Here is a 17,423-nt window from a genome sequence, read left to right as displayed (position 1 = left end):
GCTTCTTGTAAATATGTTGTCTTGTTATTGTTATACCTTGTATTTATGTTTCTTCAAAAATGTGTTTAGTCCCGGAGTACTAAAATTTACTAGGGGGGAATGTGACACCCCAGGGGTCTGGTTGCCACAGTAATAGAGATATTATGTCTGAGAGCAAGTGGGAGGTTTCTCTGGTCAGGAGCCCTAAACATGCAACACGGCCCACCCAGACCTGGGAGGGGAGGAATCTGCCCTTATAAACTGGGTCTGGGGTGGGATTAGAGCAGTCAGAGTCTGGAGAGGGAAAGTGAGATCAGGAGCTCTGGAGGAGCAGTAGCTGAAGTCCAGGGGCTGGAGCTGAGCAGAGTTCGCCCTGGACGAAGATACTAAAGCCGGACACAGGAGTCCGAGGCTGTGGGGACTGATATACACCCAGCAGCAGAAACCAGCCGGCAGGTGATTCCAGGTCCTCTGGCCATAGAAGCCCGGAGGCTCAGTCACAGAGAAGGGACCAGCGCCGCCATCCAGGAGCGGAGGCTAACAGAAGGCCCCAAGTCACCAGCCATACGGGTGAGCACCACACGGTATACTCAGGGACGTGGGCTACTTGTAACCGCTGACAGCAAGGTAGCCAGGAAGAGTGCAGATTAACGGGGAGGCCTACATCTCCACCTGGCCAGGGGAACTCCTGCTTGCTCACAGACTGACCAGGCCCCTTATACTAGCCAGTACTCCCGGGAGGGTCTGCCTTGTACCATCAGTAAAGACCCTGAACTGCACCTCCCGTCTCTGTGATTCCTTGCCGCTCCTGCACCATTAGCACTGGGACCCTCAGACCATCACTCCCATCATCTTCCACATTAGCTGCCCTGAGGCAATACTTCTCCCGTGGGGAATCATCCCATACTCGGCTGCGCAAACAACATCAGCCTCAGCGGTCTGCAGCGCAGCGGCGGTCCCCACTGACCGCAATCCACGGGTGGCGTAGTCGGACACCTATTACAATACAAATAGACTGCCACTGGTTTGACCACCCTGGGCACGGACCGGGTCACCGCCACGGAGAACTACAACCCCCAGCGATCCGGCTCCGGGTATTCCCCCTGCACAGCAGCACCGCACAGGCCCAGGGGGCACGTCAAGTGCACTGGGGAGGGCACGGGTAATGTTGTGGAACCCGTGCTTGTGGAAGGCGGAGACGATACCGGGAGAAATAGTGGCGGCAGGGTACCGAGTATGGACACCCAGCCACCACCGGCATGAGGTTGTGAAAAGCTTCCACCTCCACGAGCCTAAGAGGCCATATTTCAAGTGAACGCAGCTGCCCAGAAATCTCGCAGTTTAGTGTTGCGGCCTGTGGGTTGGTGGGTGGCTGGCTGCATACTTGCGCTTGCATTCCAAGTAACAGAAAACTAAGCAGATGGTGGCCTCTATCATCATCATGGCCTCACCTCGGCACTATGAACTCTCCTGAAGGAGAAACCAGGGCCCACCGGAGGAGTCTCCGGTTCTCTGGTGGGCCCGTCCAACCCTGCCGAAAAGCAGCCCTGGCTAAGAAAAGTGTGGGGGAAGGTTCCCGGACACTCTATGGCTGCTATTTTTAATGTGGATCGGACATGCATATGCATGTTATTTCTTAAACCTGCATTGCAGATCAGGCCATTGTCCAACTCTGTATTCATTAAATTAAATGCGCAAAGAAAGATGTTTGTGTGTCAAAGCACCACCGACAATGCGAGTTGATGTTGGACAGGCTGCCATTGCTGCTGCAACAAGCTGAATTAGAGGACTTTCTGGGAGAAATGACACCCAGGGTAGATATGGTTTCCCTCTATGCCAGTCCTTTCACCGAGCTAAATACAACTCTCAGCATGAAAAGCTGTGGACTGGCTTCGTACCGTCCCTGGCCACATTCAACTGTCCACGTGTTTGTGGTTAGGCGGTCCTTCCCAGTAAGTGCACTGGGGAGGGCACGGGTAATGTTGTGGGACCTGTGCTTGTGGAAGGCGGAGACGATACCGGGAGAAATAGTGGCGGCTGGGGACCGAGTATGGACAAGCGGCCACCGCCGGCATGAGGTTGTGAAAAGCTTCCACCTCCATGAACATAAACGACCATATTTCAAGTGAAAGCAGCTGCCCAGAAATCTCGCAGTTTAGTGTTGCGGCCTGTGGGTGGGTGGCTGGCTGCAAACTTGCCCTTGCATTCCAAGTAACAGAAAACTAAGCAGATAGTGGCCTCTATCATCATCATGGCCTCACCTCGGCACTATGAACTCTCCTGAAGGAGAAGCCAGGGCCCACCGGAGGAGTCTCCAGTTCTCAGGTGGGCCCGTCCAACCCTGCCGAGAAGCAGCCCTGGCTAAGAGAAGTGTGGGGGAAGGTTCCCGGATACCCATGGAGCTTCCAAGGATACTAATATCAACCCCCAGCTGTATTCATAGACTTTACTGGCTATTAAAATGGGGGACCCCCAAAAAAATGATGTGGGGTCCCCCTATTTTAAGAGCTAGCAAAGGCTATGCATACAGCTGGGGGCTGGTATTAATAGCCTAGGAAGGGGTCATGAATATTGGCCCCCTCTGAGGCTAGAAATAGGAGCCCTCAGCCGCCCCAGAAATGGCGCATCGATAGGATGTGCCAATTCTGGCAAATCGCCTCACTCTACCCACTGCCCTGTAGCGGTGGCAATGGGGTTATAGGGTTGGGGCTGATGTCAGCTCATAATGCCAGCTGACATCAAACCCAGGTTAGTAATGGAGAGGTGTCTATAAGACGCCCCCAATACTAACCCCATAGTGTAAGTAAAATGTAAAATAAAGACACCCACACCCAGAATAAAATATTTTATTTGAAATAAAGACAGAATTCCTTTAATATTCTAAATTTACTTACAGTTACGTCCATTCCAGCTGAAGCCAACGACCCCTGTAATAAAAATAAAATAATAAACAAACCTCATCATTACCGATGCAGTGAGTATTTTCTCACGCATGCAATGAGTTGAACTGAGTTCAACTCATTGCAAGCATGCGAAAATACTCACTGTGCATGCACAGACCTCATTTGCCAGGAATACACTGAGTCAGTGTATTACCGGCAAATGAACAGAGCGGTCACATACAGTGTGGCCGCTCTGTTCATGGGATCTTCATGGGACCTTCATTATATGGACTGCATCGGAAAGGTAAGAATAAGGTTGGTTTATTATTTTAACTTTATTACAGGTGATCGTGAGCTTCGGGGATTAGGCGTAAGGTGAGTATATGGTGTTTTTTTATTTTTTGCAGGAGCAGCGAACATCGGGTCAAGGTCTGGGTGACTATAATGTGTTTTATTTTTTTTTTATTAATTTTCACATTTTTTTTTACATTCAGCACAACACAGGCGCCATCAGATGGGAGACTACTGCTCCAATCCAGCGGCGCCTGTGCTCACTGTTTCCTATGGCAGGAGGCGCCGGCTAATGGTGGTAGTAGTAACATCAGCCGGCACCTATGACCCTCGGTAAACTTTTTCCTGCCTAGTCACTGTCACAGCTGTTGCATCAGGCTGACAGGTACAATAGCAAATACCGCCGATCAGAGCCTGTGCTTTCCGCGCTGTCACGCAAGTGACAGCATGGGAATCACCCATACCCAAACCCGAACCTGAACAGTAACACAGACTTCCAGAGGAAGTCTGTGTTTGGGGTCTGTTACCGAGCAGTAGGTGTTCGGTACGGACGCTGAAATTTACTGTTCGAGTTCGTCCAACACTATCAGGGTGAGGAATATGCGGTCCAGACTCACGGCTACTGAGACTTGACCGTGTGGAAGACAGGGAGGTGTTGTTGGTGGCTAAGTGACTGTAAGCATTATCTGCTATCCAACCAACAACCTTTTGACACTGCTCTGTGTTCAATAGTGGTGTTCTGCGGTCCACTAGTATTTGGAACAGGAAGGTTGAGGGAGAAGATGTGGATGTTTGCTGTGGCACAATTTCAGCTTGCCCACAGCCTTGGCCTCTGCATGCACCATCACGTCCACTTCCCCGTCCCTTGCCACATGCCTTGCCCATTTTAAATGGAGGACAATATTTTCCACGTTCACTACAAATGTCTGAATTTGGACCGCAACTATACGTTTGACGGACAACTACGGTTTTAAATAGCGGCCCTGTAGTTTATTATTCCTCACAGCGAGCACGAGTGAATAACTTCCCTGACACACTGCAACAAACTTTAAATGTAGGACAGAAATGGCTGAATTTGGACAACAGTTATATGTGATACGTTTGACAGACATCCACGGTTTTAAATAGCGGCCCTGTAGTTTACTATTCTTCACAGAGAGCACGTGTGAATAGCTTCACTGACACACTGCAACAAACTGTAAATGGTGGCCAGAAATGGCTGAATTTGGAATGAAGTTATATGTGATACGTCTGACGGACACCCATGGTTTTAAATAGCAGCCCTGTAGTTTACTATTCTTCACAGTGACGTTGTGTGAATAGCTACACTGACACACTGCAACAAGCTGTAAATGTAGGCCAGAAATGGCTGAATTTGGACCTCAGTTATATGTGATATGTGTCACGGGGTTACCGCGACAGAAAGGTTCCAGAGAACTGAAGCATTCTGGGGATAGTTCACACACACTGGGCCAAAGCTCCTTTCCAGTTTATTAACTTACTGCCTTTTGTCAGCAGTGCAGGAGTTAATCTGGGTTGCTGGGTTTTACTGAGATTCTGGTCTCTCAGCTGATCTGGGTTAACTACTCTTCCCTTCTATATAGACTCAGCTCTGACTTCCTGGAGTGTCAGTGATCAGTTCTTCTGCCTGACTTGGAGAGTGAAGGAGGAGCATTGTGTATAGGAGCTTGGAGGTTTACTTAGCTATGGTGGTTGCAGTTTTGCTGTGTGTTTACCTGCTTTCTCTACATTTTGGCTTCCCCTCCTGAACTCCCTTGTGTTTCCTCTGTGGCTGAGTGAGCATTTTCTGTGACTGCTAGTTCTGTTTACCCTGTCTGTATTTTTCTGTCTTGTCGCAGTATCATTATTTTGTACTATCTTCCTCCCTGGAAGGAGAGGGGGTCACTGTCAGGGCCTGCGTGGGAGATAAGGAGATGCTGGTGGCTCAGGCCTCCTCACCATCAGAGGTACCCATGAGATAAGGGAAAGTCAGGGCCACCCTAGTGTGGCAGGGACAGGTGCGGGTCCCAACACTCAGCCACTTCCCGGTTTCGCCGTTTACGGCGTGACAATACGTCTGACGGATAACAACGGTTTTAAATAGCAAGCTTGTAGTTTACTATTCTTCTCAGTGAGCATGTGTGAAAAGCTTCACTGACACACTGCAAAAAACTGTAAATGGAGAACAGAAATTGCTGAATTTGGCCACAGCTATATGTGATACGTCTGACGGACAATCACGGTTTTAAATAGCGGGCTTGTAGTTTACTATTCTTCACAGCGAGCACGTGTGAATAGCTTTACTGACACTGTAAATGGACAGAAATGGCTGAATTTTGACCACATTTATATGTGATACGTCTGACGGACACCCACGGTTTTAAATAGTGGCCATGTAGTTTACTATTCTTCACAGCTACCTCGTGTGAATAGTTTCACTGACACACTGCAACAAACTGTAAATGGAGGCCAGAAATGGCTGATTTTGGACCGCAGTTACTATGTAAAACAAAAATCTGTTTAAAAATTATGCTTATGTAAAGTATACATATGGAAAATGTTAAAAATGTATTCATTAACTATTTTGTGTGGTTTAATTATCTGATTTAAGGGCATACAAATTCAAAGTCTGAAAATTGCAAAATTTTCAATTTTTTTGTCAAATTTTCAATTTTATAAATAAATCCAAATCATATTGACCAACATTTACCACTATCATGAAGTACATTGTGTCACAAAAAACACTTCCAGAATCACTAGGATATGTTGGAGCTTTCCAGAATTTTTAAAATATGAACTGACGTATGTCAGATAATGAAAATGAGGCTCGGTAATGAACGTGCAAAGTGGCTAAGTCATTACGGGTTTAAACTAGAAATGTATTATATATGTTCTAACAAACTATATCTGATACAAACTACCCATAACACATTAAACTTTTTATTTAGGGTTCATGCTAATGGCTGAGTATTACATAGTCATACTATTGCATTCCTTTAAAATAAAGGATAGAACAAACAAAAGATCTGCTAAAGAATATACCTTACAACCTGTGCAGAAACTACAACAGTATGTTGCATGTTTCAGTGTGTTCTTTTAATAGCATGCTATATTTGACAACTTGATTTACGTTAGCTATAAGCTAAATTTTAAAAACATACTAAAGATGTGAAAATATACTTTATTTCCAGGTAACAATTGTAAGCTAGTTATATATTTACTTAATACTAGAATCTGAGGTAAATATAATACTTACAAGTTGTAGTTATCATTGTGGTTGAAGAATCGGACAATGTAGATGTAGTTGATAAATATTCAAAAGGCGTTGAAATGCTTGCATATTGTGTACTAGTTGACATCAAGGTCCATGATGTCATGGTTGTATAGGATATTAACGTGGTATTCAGTGCACCGACAGATGATAATAGTGTTGGGTATCCTGTGCTTACACGAGGCAAGGTGGCTGGTGATGATGACACAGATGTTTCTGGCCTTAATGTACTGGTACGTTTTGTAGTTATAGGCTCTTTTGTACTGAGGTTGGCTGAACTGGTAATATGTGAGGTTATGACGGGCACCACAGAAGTTAGACTTCCAACAGTTTTTTCTATAATGGTTGTTGATGGGATAGTACTGCTGTTGAGGATTTCTACAGTAGGTTCTTTCTGAGTTGTGGACATTTCTTGGGTAGTTACTTCTGGAAGACCACTTGTACTAAGATGATGTGTTGATATGGTATCTTCTGTAGTAAGTTCTCGATCATCACTTGTACTGACATCTGCTGATGATAGACTTTCTTCTGTAGACCCTTCTGGAGTAGCACTAGTATTGATGTCAGGTGTTGATATACTTTCTGATGTAGTTCCTTTTGGTGGACCACTTGTACTAATATGATGTGTGGATATGCTATCTTCTGTAGTCAATTCTGGATCATCACTTGTGCTGATTTCAGCAGTCGATATACTTTCATATGTAGTAACTTCTGGAGAAGCACTTGTTATGATTTCTGCTGTTGATATAATTCCTTCTGAAGACCATTCTGAGGAAGCACTTGTTCTGATATCAGCTGTTGATATACTTTCAACTGTAGTCACTTCTAGAGGAGCACTTGTACTAATATCAGCTGTTGATGGACTTTCTTCTGAAGACCCTTCTGGAGTAGCACTAGTATTGATGTCAGGTGTTGATATACTTTCTGATGTAGTTCCTTCTGGTGGACCACTTGTACTAATATGATGTGTGGACATGCTATCTTCTGTAGTCAATTGTGAATCATCACTTGTGCTGATTTCAGCTGTCGATATACTTTCATATGTAGTCACTTCTAGAGGAGCACTTGTAATGATTTCTACTGTTGATATAATTCCTTTTGAAGACCATTCTGTGGCAGCACTTGTTCTGATATCAGCTGTTGATATACTTTCAGCTGTAGTCACTTCTAGAAGAGCACTTGTACTAATATCAGCTGTTGATAGACTTTCTTCTATAGACCCTTCTGGAGTAGCACTTGTTCTGATATCAAGTGTTGATATACTTTCTGATGTACTTACTTCTGTTGTACCACTTGTACTAATATGATGTGTGGATATGCTATCTTCTGTAGTCAATTCTGGATCACCACTTGTGCTGATTTCAGCAGTCGATATACAGCAGTATGTAGTAACTTCAAGAGGAGAACTTGTAATGATTTCTCTTGTTGATATAATTCCTTCTGAAGACCATTCTGGATCATCACTTGTTCTGATATCAGCTGTTGATATACTTTCAACTGTAGTCACTTCTAGAGGAGCACTTGTACTAATAACAGCTGTTGATGGATTTTCTTCTGTAGACCCTTCTGGAGTAGCACTAGTATTTATGTCAGGTGTTGATATACTTTCTGATGTAGTTCCTTCTGGTGGACCACTTGTACTAATATGATGTGTGGATATGCAATCTTCTGTAGTCAATTCTGGATCATCACTTGTGCTGATTTCAGCAGTCGATATACTTTCATATGTAGTCACTTCTAGAGGAGCACTTGTAATGATTTCTGCTGTTGATATAATTCCTTCTGAAGACGATTCTGAGGCAGCACTTGTTCTGATATCAGCTGTTGATATGCTTTCAACTGTAGTCACTTCTAGAGGAGCACTTGTATGAATTACAGCTTCTGTAGACACTTCTGGAGTAGCACTAGTATTGATGTCAGGTGTTGATATACTTTCTGATGTAGTTCCTTCTGGTGGACCACTTGTACTAATATAATGTGTGGATATGCTATCTTCTGTAGTCAATTTTGGATCATCACTTGTGCTGATTTCAGCTGTCCATATACTTTCATATGTAGTCACTTCTAGAGGAGCACTTGTAATAATTTCTGCTGTTGATATAATTCCTTCTGAAGACCATTCTGAGGCAGCACTTGTTCTGATATCAGCTGTTGATATATTTTCAATTGTAGTCACTTCTAGAGGAGCACTTGTACTAATAACTGATGTTGATGGACTTTCTTCTGTAGACCCTTCTGGAGTAGCACTAGTATTAATGTCAGGTGTTGATATACTTTCTGATGTAGTTCCTTCTGGTGGACCACTTGTACTAATATGATGTGTGGATATGCTATCTTCTGTAGTCAATTGTGGTTCATTACTTGTGCTGATTTCAGCAGTCGATATACTTTCATATGTAGTAACTTCAAGAGGAGAACTTGTAATGATTTCTGTTGGTGATATAATTCCTTCTGAAGACCATTCTGGAACATCACTTGTTCTGATATCAGCTGTTGATATACTTTCAACTGTAGTCACTTCTAGAGGAGCACTTGTACTAATAACAGCTGTTGATGGACTTTCTTCTGTAGACCCTTCTGGAGTAGCACTAGTATTGATGTCAGGTGTTGAATTACTTTCTGATGTAGTTTCTTCTGGTGGACCACTTGTACTAATATGATGTGTGGATATGCTATCTTCTGTAGTCAATTCTGGATCATCACTTGTGCTGATTTCAACAGTCGATATACTTTCATATGTAGTAACTTCAAGAGGAGCGCTTGTAATGATTTCTGTTGTTGACATAATTCCATGTGAAGACCATTCTGAGGAAGCACTTGATCGGATGTCAGCTGTTGATATACTTTCAACTGTAGTCACATCTAGAGGAGCACTTGTACTAATTACAGCTTCTGTAGACCCTTCTAGAGTAGCACTAGTATTGATATCAGGTGTTGATATACTTTCTGATGTAGTTCCTTCTGGTGGACCACTTGTACTAATATGATGTGTGGATATGCTATATTCTGTAGTCAATCGTGGATCATCACTTGTGCTGATTTCAGCTGTCGATATATTTTCATATGTAGTAACTTCTAGAGGAGCACTTGTAATGATTTCTGCTGTTGATATCATTCCTTCTGAAGACCATTCTGAGGCAGCACTTGTTCTGATATCAGCTGTTGATATACTTTCAACTGTAGTCACTTCTAGAGGAGCACTTGTACGAATTACTGCTTCTGTAGACACTTCTGGAGTAGCACTAGTATTGATGTCAGGTGTTGATATACTTTCTGATGTAGTTCCTTCTGGTGGACCACTTGTACTAATATTCTGTGTTGATATGGTATCCTCTCTAGTAAGTTCCCGATCATCACTTGTACTGATATCTGCTGTTGATAGACGTTGTTCTGTAGACCCTTCTGGAGTTGCACTAGTATTGATATTAGGTGTTGATATACTTTCTGATGTAGTTACTGCTGTTGGACCACTTGTACTAATATGATGTGTGGATATGCTATCTCCTGTAGTCAATTCTGGATCATCACTTGTGCTGATTTCAGCAGTCGATATACTTTCATATGTAGTAACTTCTAGAGGAGCACTTGTAATGATTTCTGCTGTTGATATCATTCCTTCTGAAGACCATTCTGAGGAAGCACTTGTTCTGATATCAGCTGTTGATATACTTTCAACTGTAGTCACTTCTAGAGGAGCACTTGTACTAATTTCAGCTTCTGTAGACGCTTCTGGAGTAGCACTAGTATTGATGTCAGGTGTTGATATACTTTCTGATGTAGTTCCTTCTGGTGGACCACTTGTACTAATATGATGTGTGGATATGCTATCTTCTGTAGTCAATTGAGGATCATCACTTGTGCTGATTTCAGGAGTCGATATACTTTCATATGTAGTAACTTCTAGAGAAGCACTTGTAATGATTTCTGCTGTTGATATAATTCCTTCTGAAGACCATTCTGAGGAAGCACTTGTTCTGATATCAGCTGTTGATATACTTTCAACTGTAGTCACTTCAAGAGGAGCACTTGTACTAATAACAGCTGTTGATGGACTTTCTTCTGTAGACCCTTCTGGAGTAGCACTAGTATTGATGTCAGGTGTTGATATACTTCCTGATGTAGTTCCTTCTGGTGGACCACTTGTACTAATATGATTTGTGGATATGCTATCTTCTGTAGTCAATTGAGGATCATCACTTGTGCTGATTTCAGGAGTCGATATACTTTCTGATGAAGTTACTTCTGGAGGACCACGTGTACTAATATGCTGTGTTGATATGGTATCCTCTCTAGTAAGTTCTCGATCATCACTTGTACTGATATCTGCTGTTGATAGACTTTGTTCTGTTGACCCTTCTGGAGTTGCACTAGTATTGATATCAGGTGTTGATATACTTTCTGTTGTAGATACTTCTGTTGGACCACTTGTACTAATATGATGTGTGGACCTGCTATCTTCTGTAGTCAATTCTGGATCATCACTTGTTCTGATTTCAGCAGTCGATTTATTTTCATATGTAGTAACTTCTAGATGAGCACTTGTAATGATTTCTGCTGTTGATATCATTCCTTCTGAAGACCATTCTGAGGAAGCACTTGTTCTGATATCAGCTGTTGATATACTTTCAACTGTAGTTACTTCTAGAGGAGCACTTGTACTAATTACAGCCTCTGTAGACCCTTCTGGAGTAGCACTAGTATTGATGTCAGGTGTTGATATACTTTCTGATGTAGTTCCTTCTGGTGGACCACTTGTACTAATATGATTTGTGTATATGCTATCTTCTGTAGTCAATTCTGGATCATCACTTGTGCTGATTTCAGCAGTCATTTTACTTTCATATGTAGTAACTTCAAGAGGAGAGCTTGTAATGATTTCTGTTGTTGATATAATTCCTTCTGAAGACCATTCTGGATCATCACTTGTTCTGATATCAGCTGTTGATATACTTTCAACTGTAGTCACTTCTAGAGGAGCACTTGTACTAATAATAGCTGTTGATGTACTTTCTTCTGTAGACCCTTCTGGAGTAGCACTAGTATTGATGTCAGGTGTTGATATACTTTCTGATGTAGTTCCTTCTGGTGGACCACTTGTACTAATATGATGTGTGGATATGCTATCTCCTGTAGTCAATTCTGGATCATCACTTGTGCTGATTTCAGCAGTCAATATACTTTCATATGTAGTAACTTCTAGAGGAGCACTTGTAATGATTTCTGCTGTTGATATCATTCCTTCTGAAGACCATTCTGAGGAAGCACTTGTTCTGATATCAGCTGTTGATATACTTTCAACTGTAGTCACTTCTATAGGATCACTTCTACTAATTACAGCTTCTGTAGACCCTTGTGGAGTAGCACTAGTATTGATGTCAGGTGTTGATATACTTTCTGATGTAGTTCCTTCTGGTGGACCACTTGTACTAATATGATGTGTTGATATGGTATCCTCTCTAGTAAGTTCTCGATCATCACTGGTACTGATATCTGCTGTTGATAGACTTTGTTCTGTAGACCCTTCTGGAGTTGCACTAGTATTGATATCAGGTGTTGATATTCTTTCTGATGTAGTTACTTCTGTTGGACCACTTGTACTAATATGATGTGTGGATATGCTATCTCCTGTAGTCAATTCTGGATCATCACGTGTGCTGATTTCAGCAGTCGATATACTTTCATATGTAGTAACTTCTAGAGGAGCACTTGTAATGATATCTGCTGTTGATATCATTCCTTCTGAAGACCATTCTGAGGAAGCACTTGGTCTGATATCAGCTGTTGATATACTTTCAACTGTAGTCACTTCTAGAGGAGCACTTGTACTAATTACAGCTTCTGTAGACCCTTCTCGAGTAGCACTAGTATTGATGTCAGCTGTTGATATACTTTCTGATGTAGTTCCTTCTGGTGGACCACTTGTACTAATATGATGTGTGGATATGCTATCTTCTGTAGTCAATTGTGGATCATCACTTGTGCTGATTTCAGCAGTCGATATACTTTCATATGTAGTAACTTCTAGAGAAGCACTTGTAATGATTTCTGCTGTTGATATAATTCCTTCTGAAGACCATTCTGAGGAAGCACTTGTTCTGATATCAGCTGTTGATATACTTTCAACTGTAGTCACTTCAAGAGGAGCACTTGTACTAATAACAGCTGTTGATGGACTTTCTTCTGTAGACCCTTCTGGAGTAGCACTAGTATTGATGTCAGGTGTTGATATACTTTCTGATGTAGTTCCTTCTGGTGGACCACTTGTACTAATATGATGTGTGGATCTGCTATCTTCTGTAGTCAATTCTGGATCATCACTTGTGCTGATTTCAGCAGTCGATTTACTTTCATATGTAGTAACTTCTAGAGGAGAACTTGTAATGATTTCGGCTGTTGATATCATTCCTTCTGAAGACCATTCTGAGGAAGCACTTGTTCTGATATCAGCTGTTGATATACTTTCAACTGTAGTCACTTCTAGAGGAGCACTTGTACTAATTACAGGTTCTGTAGACCCTTCTGGAGTAGCAATAGTATTGATGTCAGGTGTTGATATACTTTCTGATGTAGTTCCTTCTGGTGGACCACTTGTACTAATATGATTTGTGGATATGCTATCTTTTGTAGTCAATTGTGGATCATCACTTGTGCTGATATCAGCTGTTGATATACTTTCATATGTAGTAACATCTAGAGGAACACTTGTAAAGATTTCTGCTGTTGTCATAATTCTTTCTGAAGACCATTCTGAGGAAGCACTTGTTCTGATATCAGATGTTGTTATACTTTCAACTGTAGTCACTTCTAGATGAGCACTTGTACTAATAACAGCTGTTGATGTACTTTCTTCTGTAGACCCTTCTGGAGTAGCACTAGTATTGATGTCAGATGTTGATATACTTTCTGATGTAGTTCCTTCTGGTGGACCACTTGTACTAATATGATGTGTGGATATGCTATCTCCTGTAGTCAATTCTGGATCATCACTTGTGCTGATTTCAGCAGTCGATATACTTTCATATGTAGTAACTTCTAGAGGGGGACTTGTAATGATTTCTGCTGTTGATATCATTCCTTCTGAAGACCATTCTGAGGAAGCACTTGTTCTGATATCAGCTGTTGATATACTTTCAACTGTAGTCACTTCTAGAGGAGCACTTGTACTAATTACAGGTTCTGTAGACCCTTCTGGAGTAGCAATAGTATTGATGTCAGGTGTTGATATACTTTCTGATGTAGTTCCTTCTGGTGGACCACTTGTACTAATATGATTTGTGGATATGCTATCTTTTGTAGTCAATTGTGGATCATCACTTGTGCTGATATCAGCTGTTGATATACTTTCATATGTAGTAACATCTAGAGGAACACTTGTAAAGATTTCTGCTGTTGTCATAATTCTTTCTGAAGACCATTCTGAGGAAGCACTTGTTCTGATATCAGATGTTGTTATACTTTCAACTGTAGTCACTTCTAGACGAGCACTTGTACTAATAACAGCTGTTGATGTACTTTCTTCTGTAGACCCTTCTGGAGTAGCACTAGTATTGATGTCAGATGTTGATATACTTTCTGATGTAGTTCCTTCTGGTGGACCACTTGTACTAATATGATGTGTGGATATGCTATCTCCTGTAGTCAATTCTGGATCATCACTTGTGCTGATTTCAGCAGTCGATATACTTTCATATGTAGTAACTTCTAGAGGGGGACTTGTAATGATTTCTGCTGTTGATATCATTCCTTCTGAAGACCATTCTGAGGAAGCACTTGTTCTGATATCAGCTGTTGATATACTTTCAACTGTAGTCACTTCTAGAGGAGCACTTGTACTAATTACAGCTTCTGTAGACCCTTCTGGAGTAGCACTAGTATTGATGTCAGGTGTTGATATACTTTCTGATGTAGTTCCTTCTGGTGGACCACTTGTACTAATATGATGTGTTGATATGGTATCCTCTCTAGTAAGTTCTCGATCATCACTTGTACTGATATCTGCTGTTGATAGACTTTGTTCTGTAGACCCTTCTGGAGTTACACTGGTATTGATATCAGGTGTTGATATACTTTCTGATGTAGTTACTTCTGTTGGACTACTTGTACTAATATGATGTGTGGATATGCTATCTCCTGTAGTCAATTCTTGATCATCACTTGTGCTGATTTCAGCAGTCGATATACTTTCATATGTAGTAACTTCTAGAGGAGCACTTGTAATGATTTCTGCTGTTGATATCATTCCTTCTGATGACCATTCTGAGGAAGCACTTGTTCTGTTATCAGTTGTTGATATACTTTCAACTGTAGTCACTTCTAGAAGAGCACTTGTACTAATTACAGCTTCTGTAGACCCTTCTGGAGTAGCACTAGTATTGATGTCAGGTGTTGATATACTTTCTGATGTAGTTCCTTCTGGTGGACCACATGTACTAATATGATGTGTGGATATGCTATCTTCTGTAATCAATTCTGGATCATCACTTGTGCTGATTTCAGCAGTCGATATACTATATGTAGTCACTTCTAGAGGAGCACTTGTAATAATTTCTGCTGTTGATATAATTCCTTCTGAAGACCTTTCTGAGGCAGCACTCGTTCTGATATCAGCTGTTGATATACTTTCAATTGTAGTCACTTCTAGTGGAGCACTTGTACTATTAACAGCTGTTGATGGACTTTCTTCTGTAGAACCTTCTGGAGTAGCACTAGTATTGATGTCAGGTGTTGATATACTTTCTGATCTAGTTCCTCCTGGTGGATCACTTGCACTAATATGATGTGTGGATATGCTATCTTCTGTAGTCAATTCTGGATCATCACTTGTGCTGATTTCAGCTGTCGATATACTTTCATATGTAGTCACTTCTAGAGGAGCACTTGTACTAATAACAGCTGTTGATTGACTTTCTTCTGTAGACCCTTCTGGAGTAGCACTAGTATTGATGTCAGTTGATGATATGCTTTCTGATTTAGTTCCTCCTGGTGGATCACTTGTACTAATATGATGTGTGGATATGCTATCTTCTGTAGTCATTTCTGGATCATCCCTTGTGCTGATGTCAGCTGTCGATATACTTTCATATGTAGTCACTTCTAGAGGAGCACTTGTACTGATATCTGTTGTTGATATACTTTCTGCTATAGATCCATCTGAGGCAACACTTGCATTAATATCAACTGTTGATATACTTTCTGATGTAGTTACTTCTGGAGGACCACTTGTACTAATATGATGTGTTGATATGCAATCTTTTGTAGTCAGTTCTGGATCATCACTTGTGCTGATTTCAGCAGTCGATATACTTTCATATGTACTCACTTCTAGAAGAGCAGTTGTACTGATTTCTGCTGTTGATATAATTCCTTCTGAAGACCATTCTGAGGCAGTACTTGTTCTGATATCAGCTGTTGATATACTTTCAACTGTAGTCACTTCTAGAGGAGCACTTGTACTGGTATCTGTTGTTGATATACTTTCTTCTATAAACCCGTCTGAGACAGCACTTGTATTAATATCAGCTGTGGATATACTTTCTGATGTAGTTACTTCTGGAAGACCACTTGTACTAATATGATGTGTTGATATGGTATCTTCTGAAGTAAGTTCTCGATCATCACTTGTACTGATATCTGCTGTTGATAGACTTTCTTCGGAAGACCCTTCTGGAGTAGCACTTGTTCTGATAACAGGAATTGATATACTTTCTGATGTAGTTACTTCTGGAGGACCACTTGTACTAATATGATGTGTTGATATGGTGTCTTCTGTACTAAGTTCTCGATCAACACTTGTACTGATATCTGCTCTTGATAGACTCTCTTCTGTAGACCCTTCTGGAGTAGCACTAGTACTGATATCAGGTGTTGATATACTTTCTGATGTAGTTACTTCTGGTGGACCACTTGCACTAATATGATGTGTGGATATGCTATCTTCTTTAGTCAGTTCTGGATCATTCCTTGTGCTGAATTCAGCTGTCGATATACTTTCATATGTAGTCACTTCTAGAGGAGCAGTTGTACTAATATCAGCTGTTGATAGACTTTCTTCTATAGACCCTTCTGGAGTAGCACTTGTACTGATATCAGGAGTTGATATACTTTCTGATGTAGTTACTTCTGGTGGACCACTTGTACTAATATGATGTGTGGATATGCAATCTTCTGTAGTCAGTTCCGGATCATCATTTGTACTGATTTCAGCTGTCAATATACTTCCATGTGTAGTCACTTCTAGAGGAGCACTTATAATGATTTCTGCTGTTGATATAATTCCTTCTGAAGACCATTCTGAGGCAGCACTTTTACTAATATCAGCTGTTGATATACTTTCAACTGTAATCACTTCTAGAGGAGAACTTGCACTTATATCTGCTGTTGATATTCTTCCTCTTGTAGACCCTTTCGAGGCAGCACTTATTCTGATATCAGGTGTTGATATACTTACCTCTGTAATCAATTCCAGATTGTCACTTGCACTGATATCAGGTGTTATTATACTTTCATCTTTAGTCACTTCTGCAGCAGCAGCACTTGTAATGTTTTCAGCTGTTGATATACTTTCATCTGTAGTCACTGGTAAATGAGAACTTGTACTGATACGTGCTGTTGACAGACTTTCTTCTGTAGACCCTTCGGGAATAGCACTTTTACTGATTTCAGGTGTTGATATACTTTCTGATGTAGTCACTTCCAGATCATCACCTGTGCTGATATCAGCTGTCAATATATTTTCATCTGTAATCACTTTGAGAGGAGCATTTGAAGTGATTTCTGCTGTTGATATAATTCCTTCTGAAGACCATTCTGAGGCAACAGTTGTACTAATATCAGGTGCTGATATACTTTCTGATGTAGTCGCTTCTAGAGGAGCACATGTACTGATATCCCCTGTTGATATACGTTGATCTGGAGTCACATCTATTGCATCAGTTACCTTGAAAGCAATATCTGTTGTAGTTTCAATGGTATTGACACCTGTAGGAAAATAACAGAGAATA

General features: G+C 41.4%; 1 protein-coding gene across 1 annotated transcript in view; it reads right to left on the bottom strand.

The window, feature by feature from the left end:
* LOC141259356 (uncharacterized) overlaps positions 1-17,423 on the bottom strand; it is a 751,467-nt gene that overhangs the window by 706,067 nt on the left and 27,977 nt on the right. The window contains exon 2 of the mRNA XM_073675220.1: positions 6,409-17,400. Within this exon, the coding sequence (XP_073531321.1) occupies positions 6,409-17,400 (10,992 nt within the window). The remainder of the gene's footprint in view (positions 1-6,408; positions 17,401-17,423) is intronic.

Source organism: Phyllobates terribilis, unplaced genomic scaffold, assembly GCF_046119375.1.
Source record: "Phyllobates terribilis strain yellow unplaced genomic scaffold, ASM4611937v1 Scaffold_3__8_contigs__length_932513732, whole genome shotgun sequence".
In the NCBI taxonomy this organism is placed as follows: Eukaryota; Metazoa; Chordata; class Amphibia; order Anura; family Dendrobatidae; genus Phyllobates; species Phyllobates terribilis.
This window is presented reverse-complemented; position numbering and strand designations above follow the sequence as displayed.